The 22,738-nt window shown below is 39.7% G+C and overlaps 3 protein-coding genes across 7 annotated transcripts in view; 1 reads left to right on the top strand and 2 right to left on the bottom strand.

Moving 5' to 3' along the window:
* LOC137267590 (exosome complex component 10-like) overlaps positions 1 to 5,344 on the bottom strand; it is a 35,490-nt gene extending 30,146 nt beyond the window's left edge. Inside the window, exons 1-2 of the mRNA XM_067802081.1 lie at positions 5,230 to 5,344; positions 2,980 to 3,113 (exon numbers count right to left, since the gene is read on the bottom strand). Coding sequence (XP_067658182.1) covers positions 2,980 to 3,113; positions 5,230 to 5,334 — 239 coding nt within the window. The 5' untranslated portion in view covers positions 5,335 to 5,344. The remainder of the gene's footprint in view (positions 1 to 2,979; positions 3,114 to 5,229) is intronic.
* Positions 5,345 to 5,508: 164 nt separating this feature from the next.
* Positions 5,509 to 7,771, top strand: LOC137268506 (kelch domain-containing protein 9-like). 3 transcript variants are annotated; one of them, XR_010955040.1, is made up of 2 exons: positions 5,509 to 5,658; positions 6,204 to 7,771. XR_010955040.1 is itself a non-coding variant. In XM_067803070.1 (2 exons), the coding sequence occupies exon 2, from the start codon at positions 6,232 to 6,234 to the stop codon at positions 7,204 to 7,206; it is 975 nt and encodes a 324-aa protein (XP_067659171.1). In that variant the 5' UTR covers positions 5,624 to 5,658; positions 6,200 to 6,231; the 3' UTR covers positions 7,207 to 7,669. The 3 variants fall into 3 exon arrangements, 2 of the variants coding, with proteins under 2 accessions (XP_067659171.1, XP_067659170.1); XM_067803070.1 differs by having other exon boundaries at positions 5,624 to 5,658; positions 6,200 to 7,669; XM_067803069.1 differs by lacking the exon at positions 5,509 to 5,658 and adding an exon at positions 6,000 to 6,080 and having other exon boundaries at positions 6,200 to 7,669.
* On the bottom strand, positions 7,772 to 21,552 carry LOC137268505 (uncharacterized). Of its 3 annotated transcripts, XM_067803066.1 has the most exons (9): positions 21,476 to 21,552; positions 20,768 to 21,020; positions 17,480 to 18,282; positions 16,633 to 16,818; positions 14,617 to 14,949; positions 13,482 to 13,593; positions 12,570 to 12,793; positions 11,860 to 11,986; positions 7,772 to 9,962 (listed from the first exon to the last, which is right to left on the bottom strand). In XM_067803066.1, the coding sequence occupies exons 3-9, from the start codon at positions 18,221 to 18,223 to the stop codon at positions 9,823 to 9,825; spliced, it is 1,866 nt and encodes a 621-aa protein (XP_067659167.1). In that variant the 5' UTR covers positions 18,224 to 18,282; positions 20,768 to 21,020; positions 21,476 to 21,552; the 3' UTR covers positions 7,772 to 9,822. The 3 variants fall into 3 exon arrangements, with proteins under 3 accessions (XP_067659167.1, XP_067659169.1, XP_067659168.1); XM_067803068.1 differs by lacking the exon at positions 21,476 to 21,552 and having other exon boundaries at positions 17,480 to 18,278; positions 20,768 to 20,905; XM_067803067.1 differs by lacking the exon at positions 21,476 to 21,552 and having other exon boundaries at positions 20,732 to 20,819.
* Between the last annotated feature and the right edge of the window lie 1,186 nt (positions 21,553 to 22,738).

The raw sequence follows: 22,738 nt of genomic DNA, 5'->3' as shown, positions 1-22,738 counted from the left end.
TTATATCCTCGAGGTTGACTTAGAGTATACCAAGGAATTACACACATCACACAACAGCTACCCCCTGGCCCCCGAACGTATGAGGGTTAACCCAGACTGGATGTCTGAGTACCAACATAACTTGTTAGGTGGGCGTGTGACAGACGTTGAAAAACTCATGCCTAACTTAATGAATAAGACCAAGTACATCGTTCACTATCGCAACCTACAGCTGTACCTGTCGTTGGGTATGAGGCTGACCAAAATACACAGGGTGCTCATGTTCGACCAGAGCCCATGGATGGAGCCCTACATCAGAATGAACACAGACCTACGAAAAAAAGCCACCAGTGATTTTGAGAAAAATCTCTACAAGCTCATGAACAACTCGGTGTTTGGTAAGACTATGGAGAACCTGAGGAAACGCGTGACCGTGAAGCTGGTTCGGTCGAGTGAGGAAGACAAGCTCAGGAGATTGATAGCCAGTCCGGCATTCAACCGTAGTAAGATATTCACAGACAACCTGGTTGCCCTACACATGAAGAAAAGCCACATAAAATTCAACCGGCCTGTTTACGTGGGGATGAGCATCCTCGATTTATCCAAACACCTGATGTACGACTTTTACTACAACGAGCTCAAGAAACAGTACGGCGACAGGTGTGAAGTGCTGTACACTGACACGGATTCCCTGCTGATGGAGATTCGAACCGAGGACGTGTACGAGGACATGAAAAAACACCTCGATTTATACGACACCAGCGACTACCCTAAGACCCATACCATACACAGTACGGTAAATAAAAAGGTCCTAGGTAAGATGAAGGACGAGTGTGCTGGCACGCCCATAGCCGAGTACATAGGTTTGAGACCTAAGATGTACTCCATACTGAAAACCGACAATAGTGAGATCCGGAAGGCTAAGGGGGTTAAGAAGTATGTGGTGAAACAACACATCAAACACGATTCAAGGAAGCCCTGTTCAAGACCCGTACCTTTAGGCATAAAATGAACACACTTAGAAGTGATGGACATAAGATATACGGACTGACTATAAGCAAGACGTCCCTGTCGCCTATGGACACGAAACTTTGGATAGCTATTGATGGGATAAACACATACGCGTATGGACATGAAAAAATTTGAGGCTATTTACTACAGCCCGCGTGGGTACTGGAAAGGAGCTAGCGCAGTAGATAAGCTAGCTAAAATAGCGCGAGTACCCCCGGAGGAAGCCAAAGCGTGGCTTGAAAAACAAGCCCTGTGGCAGATCTATTTGCCGGCACCACGCTACGTGCCTAGAAGGAGGTTCGGTATTAACATACCTAATAGCGTTCACCAGGCAGACCTACTGTTCCTACCCCACGACAAGAGGTACAAGTATGCCTTAACCGTAGTGGACGTAGCCAGTCGTTACAAGGAAGCCGAACCCTTGACCACGAAAGATTCGGCCCAGGTAGCCAGAGGATTCGAACGCATATACAAACGCAGCCCGCTGACGTGGCCAACAGAGCTGCAAGTTGACCCCGGACGGGAGTTCATGGGTGCCGTGTCACAACTGCTAGCCAAACACGATACAAAGGTCAGGCGTGGCACGGCCGGAGCCCATCGCAGCCAAGCCATAGTTAAAAGATTTAATAGGACTTTGGCTGAGCGCTTGTTCGGCCATCAGTATGCTAGGGAGATGACCACCCCTGGAAAACGATCGACTGAATGGGTCACGAGGTTACCCAAGGTGGTGTCGGCAATCAACCATGAAGTCACCCGTCTCACCGGTAAGAAACCGGCAGACGCTATCAAACTAAAATCAATAGTTGCAGAGTCGGCCGCTCCATTGCGTGGGAAGGAGAAACAGATACCAGATAGGGCCCTAGTGAGGTATCTATACCAGCCGGGGGAACACGAGGGTGATAGCCGTAAGCGGGCCACCGATCCTATATGGTCAGTCAAAACTTACAACATAGATAAAGTGGATATGAAAGCCGACGAACCTAACTTATACTACTTGAGGGATGGGCCGGGTAGGGGGTTTGTAAGAGAAGAATTATTGATCGTACCGTACGGCACAGTGTTACCTCCAACACACGTTAAGTAGTAGGGGTAATAGTAGCAAGAGCTAAGGACCCAACCAAAGCCTTATTTACTAAATAAGGCTTTGTAGAGACTTTTTTTGAAAGTGTTTTAAAACCCCCATTGTATATACTACTACCTGAATGATTCTGAATGCATTTTTGTCAATATTCAAGATGTAAGCTAGCAGAAATATCAGCTAATGGTAACCATGTCATCAGAAAGAACTAAGCATATATACTACAGGTTAGATACCTGTCTTTTAAACTATGCAGATTTTCGTTTATTGAGGGATCAGTGTCAGTGACTAGCGATCCCACCAAACCGTAAACAACAGCCGTTGTCTGATTGGTTAAATCCGTTCAACATTCTCGTGTTTGATCAGATTATCACAAGTAGCTGAAAGGTTACCTGATGCAACCTCCTACAAGGTTTTGTCAGTCTCAGTAGTGGAGTGTAACGGAAAGTACTGAGACTAAGTTCACTTAGACTGACGAAGAACATAAACAAAGAATTTATGCCAGACCTATCCGGTTACAGTGTCTTATTGTTTGAAGATGAGTGAATGAGTTCAGTTTTATGCTGCACTTGGCAACATCCCAGCTAGTACAGCTATATATCGGTGATTTGTAATTAATCGAATCTGGACCAGACAATCCTGTGATCAACTGCATGAGCACCAATATATGATTGTGTATCAGTTGTGATACGATGACGTGTCAACTGCATCAGCGAGCCAGAACACCTGATCCCATTTGTCACCTTTTTCAGTAAGCATGGACCACTGAATATCAATGCTAACCCGCATCTTTATGGGATGTAAATGACAGAGTCTCAGTTTAGTAGCGACTTCCAAACATAAGATACCTGTTAGGTAATGTATTCATGAATAAAATAACTTTGAAATGAATTATAACAAGCAAGGCTTACAGCTGAAGTATTCTCTTGCCCTCAATGTCCAGCACATCCTTGACAGATCTGTATGTAGAGTAGAAGTCATAGTCATCACCTGTCGGCAGGCTGTTTGAGGACCGTGTGGCTTGAAGAACACTTTTAAGGACTGTCTGAAAAATGGACAGAGTAATGGTTCGTTCATATACTATACAGAATTAGAATGATTCTGGGCCTACCTAGCCAAATGTCACCAGAACTTTGGTAGCTTCAATTCTCTACCAATAGACTTTTGATCATCCTAATATTTGGACTCCTTTATTGCCTGGCTCATGATTCATAAGCACATGTTGAAATACATGTCTCGAATTCAGTCAGGGGGTGTTGGTGTTATTGCTTTTTTCCATGTTGTGGGTAGAGGGGTGTGTAACTGGGGGGGTGCCTGTGGGTGAGGTGGGTAGTTGAGAGAGAGAGAGAGAGAGAGAGTAGTTATTATACAATTACAGTTGATGTCTTCATGAAAATTCTAAACTGAAGTTGACTCCCAAAAGCATGTCCATGAACACTGGGTTCCAGATCGGATGAGCTGCATATAACCATTATAGCCTGTGTACTTCTCACATGTTCAGATACTATGGCAGATCAAATATCAAATACTTGTTTACAAATTCCATGATGGAGTCTTGCCTAGTGTTGTGCAGTATGTGATTCAGAACGTCTATCACATCAAATTCTTGAAATCAGCACTTTTAGACTAAGTTTCAATTCTTTCTGAAGATATTCACAGTATTCATAACAAAACAAACAAGGGTTAGGGGTTGTTTCTTTTCAAGGCTAACTGTTTTTAGATCAGGTGAAAAAACTGCAACTGGTATTTAAAAACTAACATTAGACGTCCCTTTCGGCTGTTATATTATAACCATAGTTCTCTGTATCATATGTTGTGTAGGAACAATGTTTTTTTTTTCATGTTTTAGGTATTCACATCCATATCTTGGGACCACAGGCACTTTCACCAATAACAAGCATCAAATGGGAAAATGGGAACAGGTCAAAAGGGCCAAAGGATAAAAGGGCCAAAACTTAAAAAGTCAAAGGGGCCAAGATTAAAAGAATTTTATTTCATGTTTTTGCAACAGTTCCAATTCAATCTACATATCCTCAGTGTTGTATGAAGTGTTTACTTTATACCATACAAATGTTTGTGTAAGGATCACAAGTAGTCAGTACTGAAAACAAAATCAACAGTAGTATAGTCAACTATTTTAGAAGCTGATACATAATAGAAAAGTGCAATACTTTGTGGATAACAACTTCTTTATTTCTATGATGCGACATTTCGGTATAGCTTCTTATACTTCTTATACATCGAGCAGTAGTCCTCATCCTTTAGTTGTGACTGGTTCAGTAGCTTTAAATTCTGTACAAGACGAACATTTCAAATTCAATGACCTTATCATAATATATCGTCGCATCAAATTTGTACACTTCAGATCCATTTCAACTATTGAGTGTATGATGATCCCACTATAAATTAGTACTTCCGTTGCTATCTACACATGAATTATGTTAAAACAAGTAATAACAAATATTAGTATAATTAAACACACATTGGTTTGTATGACATAATGGGGTTTTTTTCAGCTATGGTCTTATCGACTTGAGTCTATGGCCCCTTTGACTTTTTTCAATTGTGGCCCTCAGCAAATTCTTTACCTTTCTACAAGTGGGTAGTCTTCATATTCTCGAACTAGAAACTAGTTTCCTAATATGGTAATGGATTATTTTTCAGATGTTATGTACCCAACGGCAACCTCACTCAAAAAACATAAGGATCACGCAGGTAATAGATGTGATGAGTTGATTTGAATTGAACATCAATGCATAGGCAGTCGACTTTTGTCAGGACAGGTCAGTCTTGGCAGTCTGAGTCAAGCAACTCAACAGTCAACTGTTGTAAACTGCTCTCTTGCTGAAATCAGTGATTTCTTTGTGTGGCAAATAATCTTTTGAGTGGGAGTAATATAAGGACAAGCTGTCCAAATTAATGTCTTAGTTGTTAGGTACGTAAGTACTGTGTATGTATTACTCTCTTTTCCACCTTACTCATACCAGCTTGACAATAATCTGCATCGAAACGTCGCATCATCTGAATACAGAAACTTCTTACATGAAATCAGTGACGTTTCGAGGAGTTAAGGTTTTGCACCGAACTAATGGTAGACATAAGAAAAAGAGGCACCCCTCCCCATGTAAATGCTATTTTGGGTATCTACTAAAACTGCATACCTGTGAATAATCATTGATGTCAGCATATCCCGGAATGATCGGTTTACTTTCTCTGTTGTCGTCTTTCGCCTCGTCGCTCTCCATGCTTTCATGGGACGCCGCCATTTTGATCGGAGAATGTAAAGCTAATATCTATCTGATCAGTTTGGGAAAATAAATGAAAGTTTCAATACACCCATAAAAGCAAAAGTAATAACTACTTTTATTAGTAGTTAATAATGGAGGCATCATATTTAATCTTTGGAGAACATATCATTAACCAATCTGTACGAAACTTACAACGTAACAAACTTCTCGTTGATCGGACGCGAGGAATGTAACGGAATTTGAATTTAGTTAAAAATAATTATTGTTTTAACCATTCTAAATATAATGTCACCTGGCATTGCCCAAGACATACATTTACCTACCAAAAGCAGGCATGACAAGGTACTGTTACTCTACAGAGTTTGCCTGAAACATTTTCAATTTATTTGTTATTGTTGGTAACCAAGTGTGATTCAATATGTCACCTGTTTTCGAGATCCACGAAGCCTTTTTCTGTTAATTTATGAAAACATCAACATCGGCAACATTCAGTACTTTGGAAGTGCCTTTCCAAGCTTTTCATTCTAATATATAAGTTTACTACCCGTGAAGTTCCAGGTTATTGGTCTAATCGTCAGGCGACTAACGGGATCGGATGGTTAGGCTTGCTGACTTGGTTGCTGAACTGTGTACATCAATGATCATTGACGTCGATCACTGTATTGTCTGGTCCAGACAGGATTAAACAGACTGCCACAGGATTGATTACAATGATATCTGAGTTTGATGACATTTGCTTTGTATAGGTCGGTTTGATGTTAAAGGTAAATTTTCAACTGACGCCTGCATGATCAAGTACAATAATTTTCATGTTTTATCGTCAAAGATTAATATATAGGTCAACTTAAGAAACAACTTTATCTGAGATCAACCATTGTTTCAGATAGACTTCACCTATGCTAGCAAGATTCAACGATGGCAGCAGCAAAGGGGGAGATACATGTAAACTGGGAGCCTGTCGTACCTCTAGGTCCTGAACTGGCATTTCACACAGGCTGCATCATCAAAAACTGCTTATATCTGCATGGTGGCATAACAAGCCAAGGAAGCACCAACCCATCAGGCAAACTACATCGACTTGACCTATCTCAGCAAATATGGGAAGAAGTGAATGCTTCTGGTAGTCCTACGCTCAGTCACCATGCTTGCATTGCATTAAATGATCGATATATTCTTCTCATTGGAGGCTGGAATGGCAAATCCCGAACAGGAATGTTACATGCTTATGATACTGCAGCTAATTCATGGCTGTTCCCTGAACAAACTGGCTTCCCAAGTGACGCAGGTCTCAGTTCCCATACTGCTAATCTAATGGGTGATGGCAGCATCATGATTCTGGGCAGGGAAGGAAGCAGACGCACTCAAAGACGAACTGGAAATGCTTATTTACTACAAGGCAGTATTGAAAAGGGATTTACATTTTCTGAATACAGCCGGTCAACTACGTCACGATCCGGTCACAGCACTCACATAATTGGATCCAAACTGTATGTCATTGGTGGTAGAGACGATAAACTGCTTGAGTTTCAAAATGGATTTTCCGATGGGTCCATAGGTCCAGCATCATCTCTAAAAATTCTTAAAACCCTCGGCAAAGAGTTAAAACCCATGTTGAAATTACCATGTGGTCGGAGACATCATGTTTCAATGTTTGGACCAGACCTTATCTTTGTTCATGGTGGAGAAACATTTGATGGCCGGAATAGAGATCCTGTTGGTGAAATGTTCTTTGTAATGTTGAAACCAGAAATAACCTTTTACAAACTTGGAGACTGTCAAGTTAAAAGAGCTGGACACATTTGTTTTACTGATGGAGAACATGTGTACATCCATGGGGGAATTACTGGTAAAACATCAGTGTGCGGAGATTTACTGAAGATTGTTTTGTAACCTAGGTAACTGTATCTGCTGGGTTTGTTTCCCAAATCTGTTGCCTTTATTCAGCCTTGGATCAGACATTCAGTTCTCTGCGAGAGAAAGAATGTGAAAGGATCAGGAATCTAAGGTGCTGAAATTAATTTTGTGGAGTAGTATCACTTTGTCTCAACTCAAATCCTAGATCCAGTGTCTTTGTTAGCAAGTGAGCAAGTTGGGTTTTACACCGCTTTTAGCAGTATTCCAGCAATATCACAGTGAGGGACACAAAAAAACGGGCTCCACATATTGTACCTATGTAGGTAACTGAACCCGTGCAACTAGGTGTGGCAAGCGAACACTTCAGCCACTGGGCTAGCAACCACCTTTGTTTATTGGCACCATATCCACTCTCAATGGTCTCAAATGTTCCAAGATCAACCAGACAACATCAGTACTCTTCATTCACTTCAGGTCAGGTTAACAGCTGCTGGTTTCAGGACACACCAAACCTTTATTGGCAGATCAGTTTCATCAGTATATCTCATTATTCAATATATTTGTTATGTGATGTGCCAATAAACAACTTCATCTCCACAAATGTCAACAATTTTCTTTATTCAAATTAACAGATTCATAAAACTCAAATGACTGGAGTAATTTGGTCAAGAAAGTATTCAGTCACAAACAATGGTAGTGATTTGTGAAAGCAGGCATGATTCTTTCAGCAGCATCACTCAATCAACTGTTAAATGGCAAACTTAGGGAAAATGGATCATGATAAAAACAACAAATTGTCTTGCCAATCATCTGTTTTATATTTAAAAAAACTCATTTCGTAATGTCCCATTTTAGCACGCTTTACAGATGTAAAGTTAAACAAAAAATCAGTGAAAAGCATGACAAGGGATCCAACACAACCACAGCACTTTACCTGCTTTCTGTGTAGTTGTTTGATGTCATGGCAATGTGATAACAGCACTTAAATATTAGAGTGTATCAGACAATCCAGTGATTGATAAGCTGCAATCAGTGCCAATGGTACAATGATCCCTGAGTCTGACCAATTAGGATCTTATGATGAGGTTGCTGGAAACCGATTCTTACTCCAAATTACCAGTGATTTCTGTGTGAAAATGTAATTATCTGAATAAAATTGTAAGCTTAATTGCTTACGTCATGAGTCAGGATAAGGAAAAATCAAGGTTCTTCTAGTTTGTCTGCTGTACATTATTGTATCACTTTACAAGGCACATGATTTAATGCATCAATTTACAATTTATGTAGATACAATGTATTTAATGATACAATTTTAGCAATATTCCAGCAATATCTGGGCAGGGGACATCAGATGTGGGCTTTAGACATTGTACTTGGGTGGGGAATCAACCCAGGTCTACGACATGATGAGTGGTCAACTAATTTGAGTTGTGATTCACTTTATAAAAATGCACAAATACAAACTTCATGAAGTGAAAATACTGTGTCAGGAGTATACTGCACCCAAATTACTGGGATACGTATTGTACTGCAGCCTCACCATTAACAAATAAAAGACATTGTAACAAAAATAACTGAACATCATGATTGCTGGGGAAAAGTCAATATGTTCAAAGTCCATCTGTTCATAACTACTTGTGGTAATCAGGATAAAGTTACAAATACTTGTCATCTGGGCTTTACTTGTGGCACTCCAGACAAGGACTGCACCAGCATTGGACAAGAGGCAGAGATATACAGATAAGAGAGTGAGTGAGCTTTCCAGACAAATCACACAGCATCATCTGATGCTTCTCACAGATTTTAGAGAAGTACACATTGTCAGTAATGTATTGGTTGAATCCAAGAACGCATCAAGTATGCACTGACGGGGTTTAGTTGACACAGAATTCAGTTAACAGCTGCTGCTTTACAAAGAACTGAAGCGAACAATTTCAATCAAACCAATCATCAGGTACAATGTAATAACTGGCAGCTGTCCAATCCGGCAAGTTGTCGAAACCAGCAATAAAATCTTAGTACATTAGTATTATTCAATAGCATTCCAATCCGGCATCTGTCAATTCCTGACTCCACCATCCCGATTCAGGACACTCGGTTACATCTCCCAGAATGACATGCATGTCATCCTGTACCATGTTTGCCCGTTTTATTCAAGCATAAAAACAAAAATCCAGAGACTTCTAAAGTGTCACACTGTCATGCATAGTAAGGCCTGTTCTTGTCCTTGTGTCTTCAACTTTGAGACTTGTTGTCCCATTCTATACATTTGCAGTGGAAGTGACTGATGATGAGATATTTAAACAGTATCCATTTCTTAAAAGGTGTCACCCATTTTCAAGCACCACATCAAAAGCCGAAGATTCTCATCCTTCATCACATAGATGCATAGTTAAACCTGTTCATGTCCTTTTCTTCAGCAAAGAGGACAGTTTTCAAGTTCAGACATTTGTATTGGAAGTGACTGATGATGAAAAAGCTATCCAACTTTGAGAACAGCATCCATTTTTTTCATCCAGAGACTGACTCGAAACTTTCCGATATCAGGGTGCACTTGGATGATGCAGCGGAACAATCCGAACGGACAATGACATCCTAAGCTGCCTGATGACACAAAACAAGTCAGATCTTCTGTTATATACAGTGTGAGCTTCAGTATCTGTCATCAAAGTAGAAGACATACTCGGTAAGGTATCTGATCATGTGGCGTTTTTCACTGATGACAGCATCCATCTCACGCTGAACCCGCATCAGAGCATCACGGGATACCTGTCTACAGCCTGCATGCCATTCTGTCAACAAAAGACAGGATGTCAGTTTACATCATCCTGAACTATTCAGTGAATCTTCATTCTATGCTGGGGGCAGTGGGTAGCCTAGTGATTACAGCGTTGGCTCATCACGCTGAAGACTGGGGTTCGAATAGCCACAGGGGTACAATGTGTGACGCCCATTTCTGGTGTCCCCCGCTGTCAAACTCAGTCAGTCATTCTATACTTCTGAACATTTGACATTTGATTATCTGATGTCATATTTAAATATACCCTGTATATATGAGAATCAGTTTTGTGTGTTAAATGTGAAGCATTACGTATATGGATGAATGGCAATACAGATCATACAGATATTGATATATGCTTGATAAATACTGGCAAGAGAGAAATAACTTCAAACAAAAATGCAAAAATGTCAGGAAGAAAGCAATGTACATCTCAGCATTTGACAGGTATCATCTGATGTTTCATATCCTCTATTTATGAGAATCCTTTTAGTCTGTTATGGAAAAATAATATTGAATATGTAGTAGTATGTATAGGGCTGATTATTACCTGTTGTTAAAAATATATTTATTGATTATTGATAAATGATGGAGAAGTATGTTTGAGCTAAAATGAAAAAAGTCATGACAATAGGTGGAATACACACTACTGTCCGCCAACCAACCCGACTTCATCAAACGGAAATTAACAGAGGCCATCCACATCAAACAACACCGACCAACAGAGATCAAGGTTACTTCATCCCGTCAGCATATGACGAACTCATCAACGAATGCTAAGTGCTTGCAACATGCCCCACTCTAAAGCCCCGTACCACCCACTGGCCTCAGTATGCCTCTTACTTGGTTGACAACGATACAAGAAGCTGTATCGAAACATCGCTCCACCCAAATAAAGAAGTTGCTCATCCATAACGTTTTGTCATTATCAGATTCACCAACTTCTAAACATGCCTCTCAAAGAAGACAATAGTTTGTGTAAGATATTATCACAAATTGTTCATCAGTCATTGATATTAAATACTCCAGTGGACAATATTTCCAACTGTTAGTCTTTTTTCTTAGTCCTAAGTATGTTTTGCATAGTTATTAACTAGCTAATTAAATTAAAGCAAGGGTCTTTATGTCCTTGAGGGTTTCTCATATATAATCTATTTCCAATGAACCTGAAATCTTTTAACACTAGAGTTACGATAAGGACTAAAATAGTAAAGCTTACTGCTGCTGCCTACCAACAACAGATCCTTCCCAGTCAGCTTTATGGTGTTAACAGACATTTGCCTGTACTTTCGCACAACAAACCCTTAAACATGGAGCATCAGTACTGTTCTGCTACTTCTCTGTAGCGACCCGACCCATATAGCTGGAATATTGCTGAGTGCAGCATAAAACTAAACTCACTCACTCACTTCTCTGTAGCAGATCCATTCCAATCTGCTTTATGGTGCTAACAAACATTTGCCTGTAATTTCACACAACCAACCCTCTAACATCTATTATCAATACTGTTGTACCGCTTTCTTGTAACAGATCTATGCCACTCTGCTTCACAATGTTAACAGACATTTGCCTGTTATTTCACACAGCCAGCCCCCTAGAATGTCTCACACTAGTCACAGTCCCTGAGCTGGTTTATCTTCCATTCTGCCTAACCATTTCTGAAATATCAAACTGATAAATGAAGCAAGTCTGGATTTCCTCAGGTTCTAAACCCCCTTGGAGCTCCATTTATGTTCAAAAGGAATTGAATGTTTCTGTGAAAACTACATACATTCAGAGACTATGTGTTTGTCTACCTACTCCCAACAAAGATCAACTCCCAACAATATAGTTCTATTATTTCCCTGTAACAGATTCTTGTGAATCTGCTTTATGGTGCTAGGATTTGCCTGTATTGTATTACAACCCACCTTCATTATTGCAGCAAGCGTGGAAGGCTGTCCACACAGAGCCGGAGAAGATCTCTTTGGGCAGAGGAAACTCATGAGTCAGGTACAGCAGGTTACCCAGAAACAGGAACGCATGACGGTAAATATTCTGCAGAGAGATAAAATCAGTTGACACAATTGTTTGTAAAATTTGAGCCATGTCATGGAGACTTGTAACTTGGGCCAAAATTATGACATTAAAATTTTGAACAAAAATTGTTGTATCCTTTACCAATTTTCCTTTAAGGGCAAACCATTTGGAATCTCAGAAAATTTCTCTGTCTTAGATTAGAATTTCCGTACCCATGCTGTTACTCAATCCCTATCATTTAGCATGTTTAGTCATTGTTCAGTGAAGTCACTCGTGAGGACATTTTGAGCCATTCAAAATTCATCCATTCTTTTCACTCTGTTTTCACTGATTTGATAAAATATGTGGTTATTGTACTTCAAACAGTTATGTTATTACTAATAGCAGAATGAAAAAATGACATGTCTTTGTTGAGACAATGAAGGGGAGGTAACTCTAATTCTTAAACCCTCAGTTCAACTCTAACGAACTGAATGGCTGATTACCCAGAACAGGTTTCAGCACATACATAACAAAGACTTCAAGGTCATACCCACAATTCCAAGACTTCAAGGTCATACCCATAATTCCATGTACAACAATACAATAATGCATACATTACCTGGAACCAGTTGCCAACAGTAACACATCTTGGGGTAGGCCTCAGACCTAGACTTTGGTACCATGTTTCATTTGTCTTGCCGAACGCTATGGCAACCAAAGCAAGGAACTCATTTTCAGATATGCGCAGGTTGTAGTCCCAGTTTTGAATAAGAAAATAACGTAGGATGTAACAGATGAAACCATTTTTTCTTCCATATCGATCAAACCAGGTCTTTGGGAACGCTGGAAAAGAATATTCTTCATGTATTTGCATGTACTTGCAGAACCAGAATCAACCCTTCAATGCTATTTCAAATCACGAAACATATTTTGTTACAACCGGCCATTTCCAGGATGAAAACATTACTTCTAGTTTTGTTTAAAACTACACTCAGCAATATTCCACTATGGCGATAGTCTGTAAACAGTCAAGTCTGGACCAGACTATCCAGTCATCAACAGCATCATTATTTTAGAACCTTGACCTTTGAGCTGAAAACTTCCAAAGATTGTTTAGATTCTTTTTTGATTATCTTGATGCATATGTGGAACATTTTAGTAAAGAATGACAGAGATTTGTATTTAGATAAAAAAAACAACAGCTCTTCAAAAATGTAAAACAAACCATTGGAATGCAGAACTTGGGAAAGTCAAGAAATATCAGTTAGTGAGTGAGTAAAGTTTCACGCCACTTTAACAATATTCCAATATCATGGCAGGAACATCAGAAATGGACTTCACCCATGTAGCCATGTGTGGAATCGAACATGGGTCTTAGGCTTGCCAGGCAAACACTTCTAACCACCAGACTACCCTGCCACCCCTCAAGTACTATGAATGATGTTAATTTATGAAAAGTTTCCTTGGAAGTCTGGCCATGGAGGTAAATGTACAGAACTTTGAAGCAGATTCTTCACTACTGGGCACTCACCCTGTGGTTCCTGATGGGACATGATGTGATCAAAGAGCCTCAGATTCTTAAATATTTCCTGAGGCTTTATTTGGTTGATTGAAGGAATCATCCTGTGGTCTGCTGCATTAATCTGAAGGATAGAGAATAAATATCATGTCGAACATTTATTACTTTGGACCTTCTTTGTTTTTAAGTGTTATCAGCTTACAAGATGCCCAACACACATTTGGACCTTCTGACACTTAAGCAACTTTCATCAAAAGACTGAATGAATTCATATGTTCTTCGGAGAGTAGCTTGCGTTTCAAGGAGTCTCTCTTCTGGATGCGTTAATTTGAAATACAATCGCATGTTATTGTGACAATTAACATTCAAGCACATTCAAGCAGTAAGGAATACTACTAACAGCAATCCTGAAAATAACAATGCAATTCAAGAAATAGACTTTCCCCGATGACTATCAAAAGTCATACTTATCAGTGAATGTATCTCGTACTAGATGAGTAGCAGTGTCCACACATTACCATACCAACAACTTCTGATGACTACAGAGACAATGACAATCTGACCACTGGTGCCTCTTTTTTCGGTATATCACAGTACATCCACTTAATTTTGAAGAAAGTTCTCAGTCATTCACTGCTCTAGGGAAACTCATAAGCAAGGGCATGTTGGCGACAAACCTTGAAAAATGATTGGGCCAATCTGGCATTTAAAATCTATAATAATAGGTTTCTGGCACCCAAAGGAGGCAACTTGCAATTGGATTGCAGCACCTACTGGCAAACAAAGATAAGTTGGACCAGTGCAGGGAACATTTTTATCAGATGCAGGCAGTGCACAGCAATTAGCAAAGCCATTTTGTCTGTGAAAGGGAGAGTAGATATAGGGTAGTGCACAACAATGACATTGATTCCCTGTGTAGCTGCATATGACTTATATGATATGCTCATAAAATTCTCATGCTTCACCCATCGCACTGCACTTGATCCCAGACAACATCCTTTGATCACCATGGGAGGCACTCCTACATCATAATTCAAGTCCATTGTAAGGTAGGTGCTCAACTTATCCTTGGTTGCCAGTAAGATGATGGGTCACACATTCATCTCACATTCCCCAAATCAAAGGCATCTCACTGACAATCACTTACCCTGGTGTATTCATAGTCCCTGTAGTCTGATCGGCCATGTTCTGTAACCTGATGCTTGTGAGTTGGTAGAACGATCCGATAGATATACATCCTCAGGCCAATCAAAGCAATTTCCGATGATGGATGTCTGTTAGCAACCTCTTCCACAATGATGCGGCGCCAGTAGAAGCTATTATGGAAGCCAAGGACATGCGGGGAGAAAGAGCCATTTTTTATGCCTTCACACAGCAAGTTGTAGATGAAGCCCCCTGTACTGTGCTTTTCCCCAGGACAAGTCACCATGTAGAAGTTACGGGTGTAGGTTATGGCAGCTGCGAATTGATGATTTCTTCGCTGTAAGCGTAACCATGGTGATTACAGGTTTTGTTCACTTGATGCTTAATGGTTAAACATATGGAGGTCTGTCAATGCATTTTACAAGACACCATGTGATATATGAATGCCAAACATGATTCATGGATGCCAACCATACCTCATGATTCATGGATGCCAACCAAATGTCATGATTCATGGATGTCAACATACCATGTGATGTATGGATGCCAACCAAATGTCATGATTCATGGATGTCAACATACCATGTGATGTATGGATGCCAACCAAATGTCGTGATTCATGGATGTCAACATACCATGTGATATATGGATGCCAACCGTACCTCATGATTCATGGATGCCAACCACACCACATGATGTATGGATGCTGACATGATACATGGATGCCAACACAGTAATAACCAATGTGATTCGTGGATGCCAACCATACTTTACGATTCATGGACACCAACATACTACATAATATATGGATGCCAACATGATTCATGGATTGCCAACATACTTTGACATATGAATGCCAACATACTACATAATACATGGATGCCAACATGATTCATGGATTGCCAACATACTTTGACATATGAATGCCAACATACTACATAATACATGGATGCCAACATGATTCATGGATTGCCAACATACTTTGACATATGAATGCCAACATACTACATAATACATGGATGCCAACATGATTCATGGATTGCCAACATACTTTGACATATGAATGCCAACATACTACATAATACGTGGATGCCAACATGATTCATGGATTGCCAACATACTTTGACATATGAATGCCAACATACTACATAATACATGGATGCCAACATGATTCATGGATTGCCAACATACTTTGATATATGGATGCCAACACCTTACATGACATAAAGATGCCAATATGCCTTATAACATGAGGATGCCAACATGATTCATGGGTACCAACACACTTTGATATATGGATACCAACATACTAAATGATACATAGCTGCAAACATTCTATTTAAAATAAACCTGCCAACATTATGCATAGGTGTCAACATACAACATGACACATAGATGACAAGAAGATTCATGGTTAACATACTATGATATATAGTAACAGTTCGCTTATATGGCACTAATACCACATTACCTGCCCATTGTGCTATGTTCCTTACCAAGATCAGGGGTTCAAAAATATGTTGAAAAGTCACTTGGCACAGGGCAAATGCCTTCAAGAAAGTAACATGTCCTCACTAATTTCCCACTTGCCCTGATTTTATGACACAATGCGTGATGTTAATGTTTGCTGGACTATTTATCGAAGAATGATAATTTCACTCTCTACTACCTCAACTTTATAATTACTGCGATCTTTAATAGCTTCATTATGAGCAGATATGAAATTAAATCCATGATTATTTGCAGTTTGAAACCATCTAGTAGTCCACAGACACGTAAGATACCATTATTTGATTGCCCGAAATAAAAAACTGGCTTGTCCCAGGCGTCAGGCAATGGGATATTTTGAAGCCCTGCAAGATGACAAGAAACTACATAATATATGGATGCCAACAAACTTTGTTTCATATATAATTTCCAACACATCATATAAGGTAAATGATATCCAACATACAAGATCCATGAGTTCCAACATAACATGCATGATACATACAAATATACGACAAATGGTTCAACTTACCATATAGTTGAGGATTCCAGGATGGTTTTCAACATTCCTGTAATGTCTCACCCATGAGGCCAGCTTCTGAATACTTCGACTACCTTCAATACCGAGAGCATGAGACAGGCCACTCTGCATGAATGGTCCAGTGAAGTCATTTCCCGCAATGATGCTCAGCTCCACAATTTGAGAATGTTCTGTCAACTGAACATACACATAAAAACGGTCAGTCTAAGCTTCTTGACAACAAAATGTAATTGTAGTATATAAAATGTGTAATTCCAAAAAATTCAAAATTCAAACAGCTTTCAAGATTTAAAATAGATAATCAGTGTATTGGCTGTGTAAACCAACAGTTCCATGAAAAAATCCAATGAAAACATTGGCAATGTCATCTATGAGCCAACTTTCAGTTTCTATAAATTAAATTACAAAATGTATTTTCTATTGCTGCTGAGTGTCATTTGTCATCAGATTAACCTGAATTCTATCAAGGTTTTGAAAACATAGTATATTTGCATTCTGTGACTTCAGCGACTTGTATGGAAATGCAGAGGTTGTATGGAAACTTAACCACCCAAATATACTTCTATACTTTCTTATAAAATCTAAGTGCAATTTTACACTTCTCAAACATTATCATATTTATCCCTTATTATTTATTATATCCCTCCTCTTAAGACAGTCCATTATGATTCCATGATATTCTCACTTCTCACCCCTATGCCACCATAGTTACTATCTTCATTACAACCAATACGTCATTACAGAGTCTGAATTAAGGTCTTTGAACAACAAGAGTCTTAATAGTTTAAGAGTTTTCATAGAGCCTGAGCAATTGCAACAAATACCCTGACTCACTCACCCCAAGGGTCCGTGCAACTTTTTCTGCCTTTAAAACATGACATACAAGTCTAAGAGGTTTTTCTGGCAGAGCCCTTGGCCTGCCAAGTTGAAGGTCACCATGTACATCAAACATCTCATTCGAAATCAGTGCCCCCTTCCGAAACGCCAGGAAATCTGTATCATTACTCAAGACAGCCACAGCCTTTGGATTTGTCTCTAATTCTTGTGCAATGATGTAATCTGCCTCTCCTAAAGGCAGCTGATGTACAGTACATCCACAAGCTTTCAGGGTATTCATAAACTGGACCTCCAGCAGCACAGGCCGCATACGAACCTCACGGTGAAGCTGCTCAACAGGAAGTACCCCGCGACACATGTCCATGATCTCTTTCAGTCTTTGAACTTCGTGCTTGTGCCGAATCTGCCATGTTTCAAGCTTCTGCTTTGTTCCCTCATATGAACTTCCCTTTGCACCATCTACATAGAAGACAAGTTCAATTCCTAAACTTTTCAAATCATTTATGAACTTTGACATGTAGGCATCAAAGGTTTGGTATTCACCTCCATCAAACTGGAGGTAAGGGTTGTGACACAACTCTGAGAGACCACGCCAGAATTGTTCCAGGATGAAGTATTCGAAGGAGAAAAAGTCAACGAGAATCGTAATTCCATCTCTATGTCTTGCGACCTCAACCAGATCAATGGTGTCAGCACATGCAGAGATGTCTTCATGACAGTATGACAAGAGTCCCCGAATCCCCATGTTGGCTAATTGGTAGGTTCATGCACTACAGTTAAGCGTTGCCATACTTGACGAACTGTCTGAAATCAAAATGAAAAGATATATGTATCAAACTGCCAGAACATAAACCCACATCAAATTCTATCCCACTCTGACACCTGGTGGTTGAGATCAAGTACCTTGTGTATAACGCTGATGAGTGGTTACATGTGAAAGCGGATTGTGGGGACACATTGAAGCCACAGGAGAGAAATATATGTGCCATTTTAATTTCTGTGTGCCAATGCTGTACGAGCATGTTCCAGATTCAACACAATCAGGACATTTGACCATGAATCATTAAACCTTTTCTCCATGTTCTTTGAATTAGCATAATGTTCTGCCCTACACATTCTTATGTCTTACTTCTTTATGTTGTTTGAAATGGATTTCTCATGAAGCCATTTTCTTATAGACTGTTTGCAGTGAAAACGTACTGATTAATTTCATTTTAAAAAAAAAGTAAATCAGATAAACTGAAGTTAAGATTGTGAATCCCCACAACTTCAACTTACCAACTGAAGATTCTGAATTGCCAAATTGTTATCCAACTTAGGATACAGTTGTTTAACAAGTGATTCAAATCGCTACCGGGGTTTTCCAAACCCAATCCCTCTCATTTAGAAGCCCTTGTGCTACTAATCGGAGAGACCCATGGGCCTCTATGTAATTCCAAAGTGTGTCAAATGAGAGTAGCTTCCCCTTACTTTTTCCTATACTTGACATGACGAACATATCAGTTTACATTGTTATAAGTGTAATTTGTGTTTTTGAAAGCAAAATGGATTAATGTTTGAGCCAATCTATCCTACTCCAGTAAACCTGAAGAAGAGGAAAATGAGATGCACAGATGGGTCACATCCCACAACGAACTCCCTTACTTTAACATGGATGACAATCAGAAGTGGTTGTGATGCGCCAAAAGTATTGCAACGAACTTGTTTGCTGTATATCGCCCGCAAACATTTACTGTAAAGAAAAGACCGCCAAATGAAATTTGGTATTTTCAAATTGTAGAGTCTGCTCTTTCACATGATACTCCTTATGATGTCATTGCTTGTGTTTCCATCGGTCACGTGCCTAGCAGATGACATGGCTCACATGGCAAGGGAACTGACAGAAGAGCAAAAAGAATTATAACTGAATTGCATCAAAAAAGTTTGAAATATAGTAAGATTACAGAGTTGTCAGCAATTAATAGATCTATGACTGGAAGAATTTTGACAAAGTTTGTTGATGGTGAAGGCACAAAACCAGACCTCCAAGTGTGATTAGTCTGAGAAGGGACAGGCACCTTTTCTGTGTTGTTCAACAAAACAGGCGCCATTCACTTGCAGAACAATTCAGGGACATTTACATTGAGTTGGCATTAAAAACTGTATGCTAAGAAGGGGTATTACCATTTCACGTCAACTGTCAGAAGCTGGTCAGGTGGTGTAGGGGAAAATCACATGGGGACTTAACAGCTGGAAGAATGTTTTGTTCCTGATGCAACTCAGGTTGTGTGGGGAGAAAATAAAAGCAATTCTGTTTCAAGGAAGGCTGACGAAAAGTCACACGGAATGTCTGAACGAACTGAAACATCCTCTCAGGACAAGTGTAATGTCTTGGATGTGTTAGCTTCAATGGTGTGGGTGTACTGGTTCCAGTAGCTGGAAATATTAAGTCAGCAAAGTACGTTGATTTACTTGAGACCAATATGTGACCAGTTGTAGCCAAGGAATTTGGAAACAGCTCTTGCATATTTCAGGATGACAACACACCTGTGCTAGTTTCAGGAGGCCATTTCCTGGAATTCTAATAATGATATTCGATGATTTTCTTCAGAAAGACTGCGAAAACATCAACTCTGGAAGATTTGATAGCATTCCTACATCAGATCTAGGCCACTCTCCCACAAGTGTTTATCCAAAGTTTATACCTATCGATCCCTCAAAGAGTCCAAAGTATCATAATCCGAAGGGTTATATTGCCAAGTATGGACAAGTTTTGGTCAATGCAAGTTAATGTATTTATTCATCTTGTTTAATGTTATTTTATGGAGCACTATTGATGCAACACCTGTGACGTCAGATATGTTTGTTGCAATACTTTTGGCACGTCATTACGTCAACGTTTTTATGGAACGATGCTGCCAATAGCTGAATATGTCATAGGTCCGGTGAACCATGGTAAAATTCGCCTGCAAAATAAGGTACATTAGCAGATATATTGGACCACAGTTCGGGAGTCTTGCACTTTGTCGGGCGCACTAACCCTAACCCTATACCCTAACCCTAAGGATCGTAAATAGGGGTGTCCAAGGGCTAAGAATTGTTCAGGGACACAGACTCGCCATAGCGCGATACGCCGTGACTGCTCATTAACGAGCGTTCAGTGCCCGGTAAACTGCAATCTAGCCAATAGTTCTACTGAACACGCCGCAATTTTCATTTTACCGATCGCGGCTAGGGTTCCCGTAAGCGTAAAATACAGTGCAAATGTTCACACCTAAAATTTCGAAGATCGTCCTTATTCGTTATTTACCGTAGCAATAGCACGAGAAAAGCTAAAGCAATTCCAATTTACTGCATCAGGTGTGCTATCATTCCAATGATGAGGCGTGTTCGTCACCACAGATCACCAGTTGTCCAGTGAAACCCTTCTTTTCCACAGTCCGCTTTCGCGGGGTCGTTTTGTTGATGATTTTGTCGGATAACTTCCGGTCTTTTAAAAACCGGAGAAGTGGAGTTCCATCAATTTGCCGGGAACGTATCATAAATCATATCTGTCTCTCCAACTGGAAAGGCAAACGATAATGTTTCAGTTTTTGTTTCGAATTTCATATTTATGAAAGCAAATGAATAATGTTGAAATAAAAAAAGTGTGTATGAATACAAGTGCACCACAAACTAATTTCTCATTTACGATATAAACCGCACTTTGACAGGAACGTCATACTTTACCGACACGTCATGAAAATTTAATTGTGGACATCGATGTTATATTGTAATTAGTAACGCTAACGCACAAACAAGATGCTCTAAAACTATGACTGTTTTGCAAGGATAAATTATATTATAATCGTTTCAATGATGATGTTTACATTTGGAATTTATTAACAGCATTGCAGTCGAAGTAGATTTAGACTTAGTATTATTTTTTGGTACTCTGCCGCACTAAATATGTTCCTGTCTGCTTACTTGCTTGTATTGTTCAAAATTATCAATAGCAAATTCCGCGATCCAATTTTACCTGTAGGCAAGTCACAAACTGGTCCAAGTTGAGCTTGCTTAATCTTGCGCAATGGGATAGCCTTGCTGTTTTTAGCGGTATTCGGCCACATAGAAGATCGGGGTTCGATTCCTCACGTTGACAAAATACTTGAAGGCCATTCCTTGTGTCTCCTGATATTGCTGGAATATTGCTACAGGCAGCGTCACGCTTCAACACTCACTCATTCACTCATGCACATTGTCTGAGTTTTCGCATCACCAGGACGTTTTATCCCAGATGACCTGACCCAACATTTACTCTATGTCGAGGGTAATGTTAGTGTGATGTCATTTCGTTTTATGAAATTACATTTGAAAAGAGAAGACGCAAAAGCAGATAGCACTCCCAAGGAAGAAAACTGTAGACAAAACTTAACAATTCTTTCTCTTTTACGCAAAAGTTTACCTGGTATGTATGCACATACTTTTTTTCATCTAATTCATAGGATATGACAACTTGCAAATATCACAAACATTCTTGAGAGTAAATACTGATGATGACTGAAAGCCCGACTTGATTATCGACATTCAGGTTTGTGTGTCTTCACAGTGCTGGATGATATTTCTACCACAATGATATTAGCCCAGTATAGTACATGTCCTGCTTAAAATATAATACCCACGCGTTATTCAGTCTTTGTGTGCACCAACGTGTGATTATTTCTGGGCATAGAAAAGGGTGATTGCATTAAATGGGGCGTATTTGAGAAAATATAACACTAAACTTCAAAATAACTAACATTAACATGTGTCCCAATACACCTGTATATATGTCCCGTCACAACACGTGCACATTAACATGTGTCCCAATACAGCTATGTCCCATCATACACGTGCATTTGCATGCATGTCTTGTATGTTTGTTGTTTAACTCCCCAATATTCCAGATATATGGCGGTTGTGAGCATATAATCGAGTTTGGACCAGGCAGTCCAGTGATCGATAGCGCTAGCACCGATCTACACAATATTGGGATATGATGACATGTGTCAACCAAGTCAACGAGCCTGAACACCCGATCCCTTTAGCCACTGAATACCAATGCTAACATGGATCTTCATGGGCATGAGAAATGTTTGCAATAAGAATAATAATAATTCGTGTAACAAAAGATGCAGCATTGTGCTCTCGTAGGAGACCCGTGAAGGTCACGGGGTAGAATAGGCCTTCAGCAACCCATGCTTGCCATAAAAGGCGACTATGCTTGTCGTAAGAGGCGACTAACGGGATCGGGTGGTCAGGC

This window comes from Haliotis asinina, chromosome 16 (assembly GCF_037392515.1).
Source record: "Haliotis asinina isolate JCU_RB_2024 chromosome 16, JCU_Hal_asi_v2, whole genome shotgun sequence".
NCBI classification, from domain to species: domain Eukaryota; kingdom Metazoa; phylum Mollusca; class Gastropoda; order Lepetellida; family Haliotidae; genus Haliotis; species Haliotis asinina.
The sequence above is the reverse complement of the archived record's forward strand: the minus strand, read 5'-3'. Positions and strand labels throughout refer to the sequence as shown.

Coding starts and splice junctions, on each gene's coding strand:
- LOC137268505 (XM_067803066.1), bottom strand. CDS start 18,223: ATGGGGATTCGGGGACTCTTGTCATACTGTCATGAAGACATCTCTGCA. Junction 14,950..16,632: donor CTGGAATCCTCAACTATATG/GTAAGTTGAACC, acceptor TTACGCTTACAG/CGAAGAAATCATCAATTCGC. Junction 12,794..13,481: donor GTCCCATCAGGAACCACAGG/GTGAGTGCCCAG, acceptor ATTCTTTTCCAG/CGTTCCCAAAGACCTGGTTT.
- LOC137268506 (XM_067803070.1), top strand. CDS start 6,232: ATGGCAGCAGCAAAGGGGGAGATACATGTAAACTGGGAGCCTGTCGTA.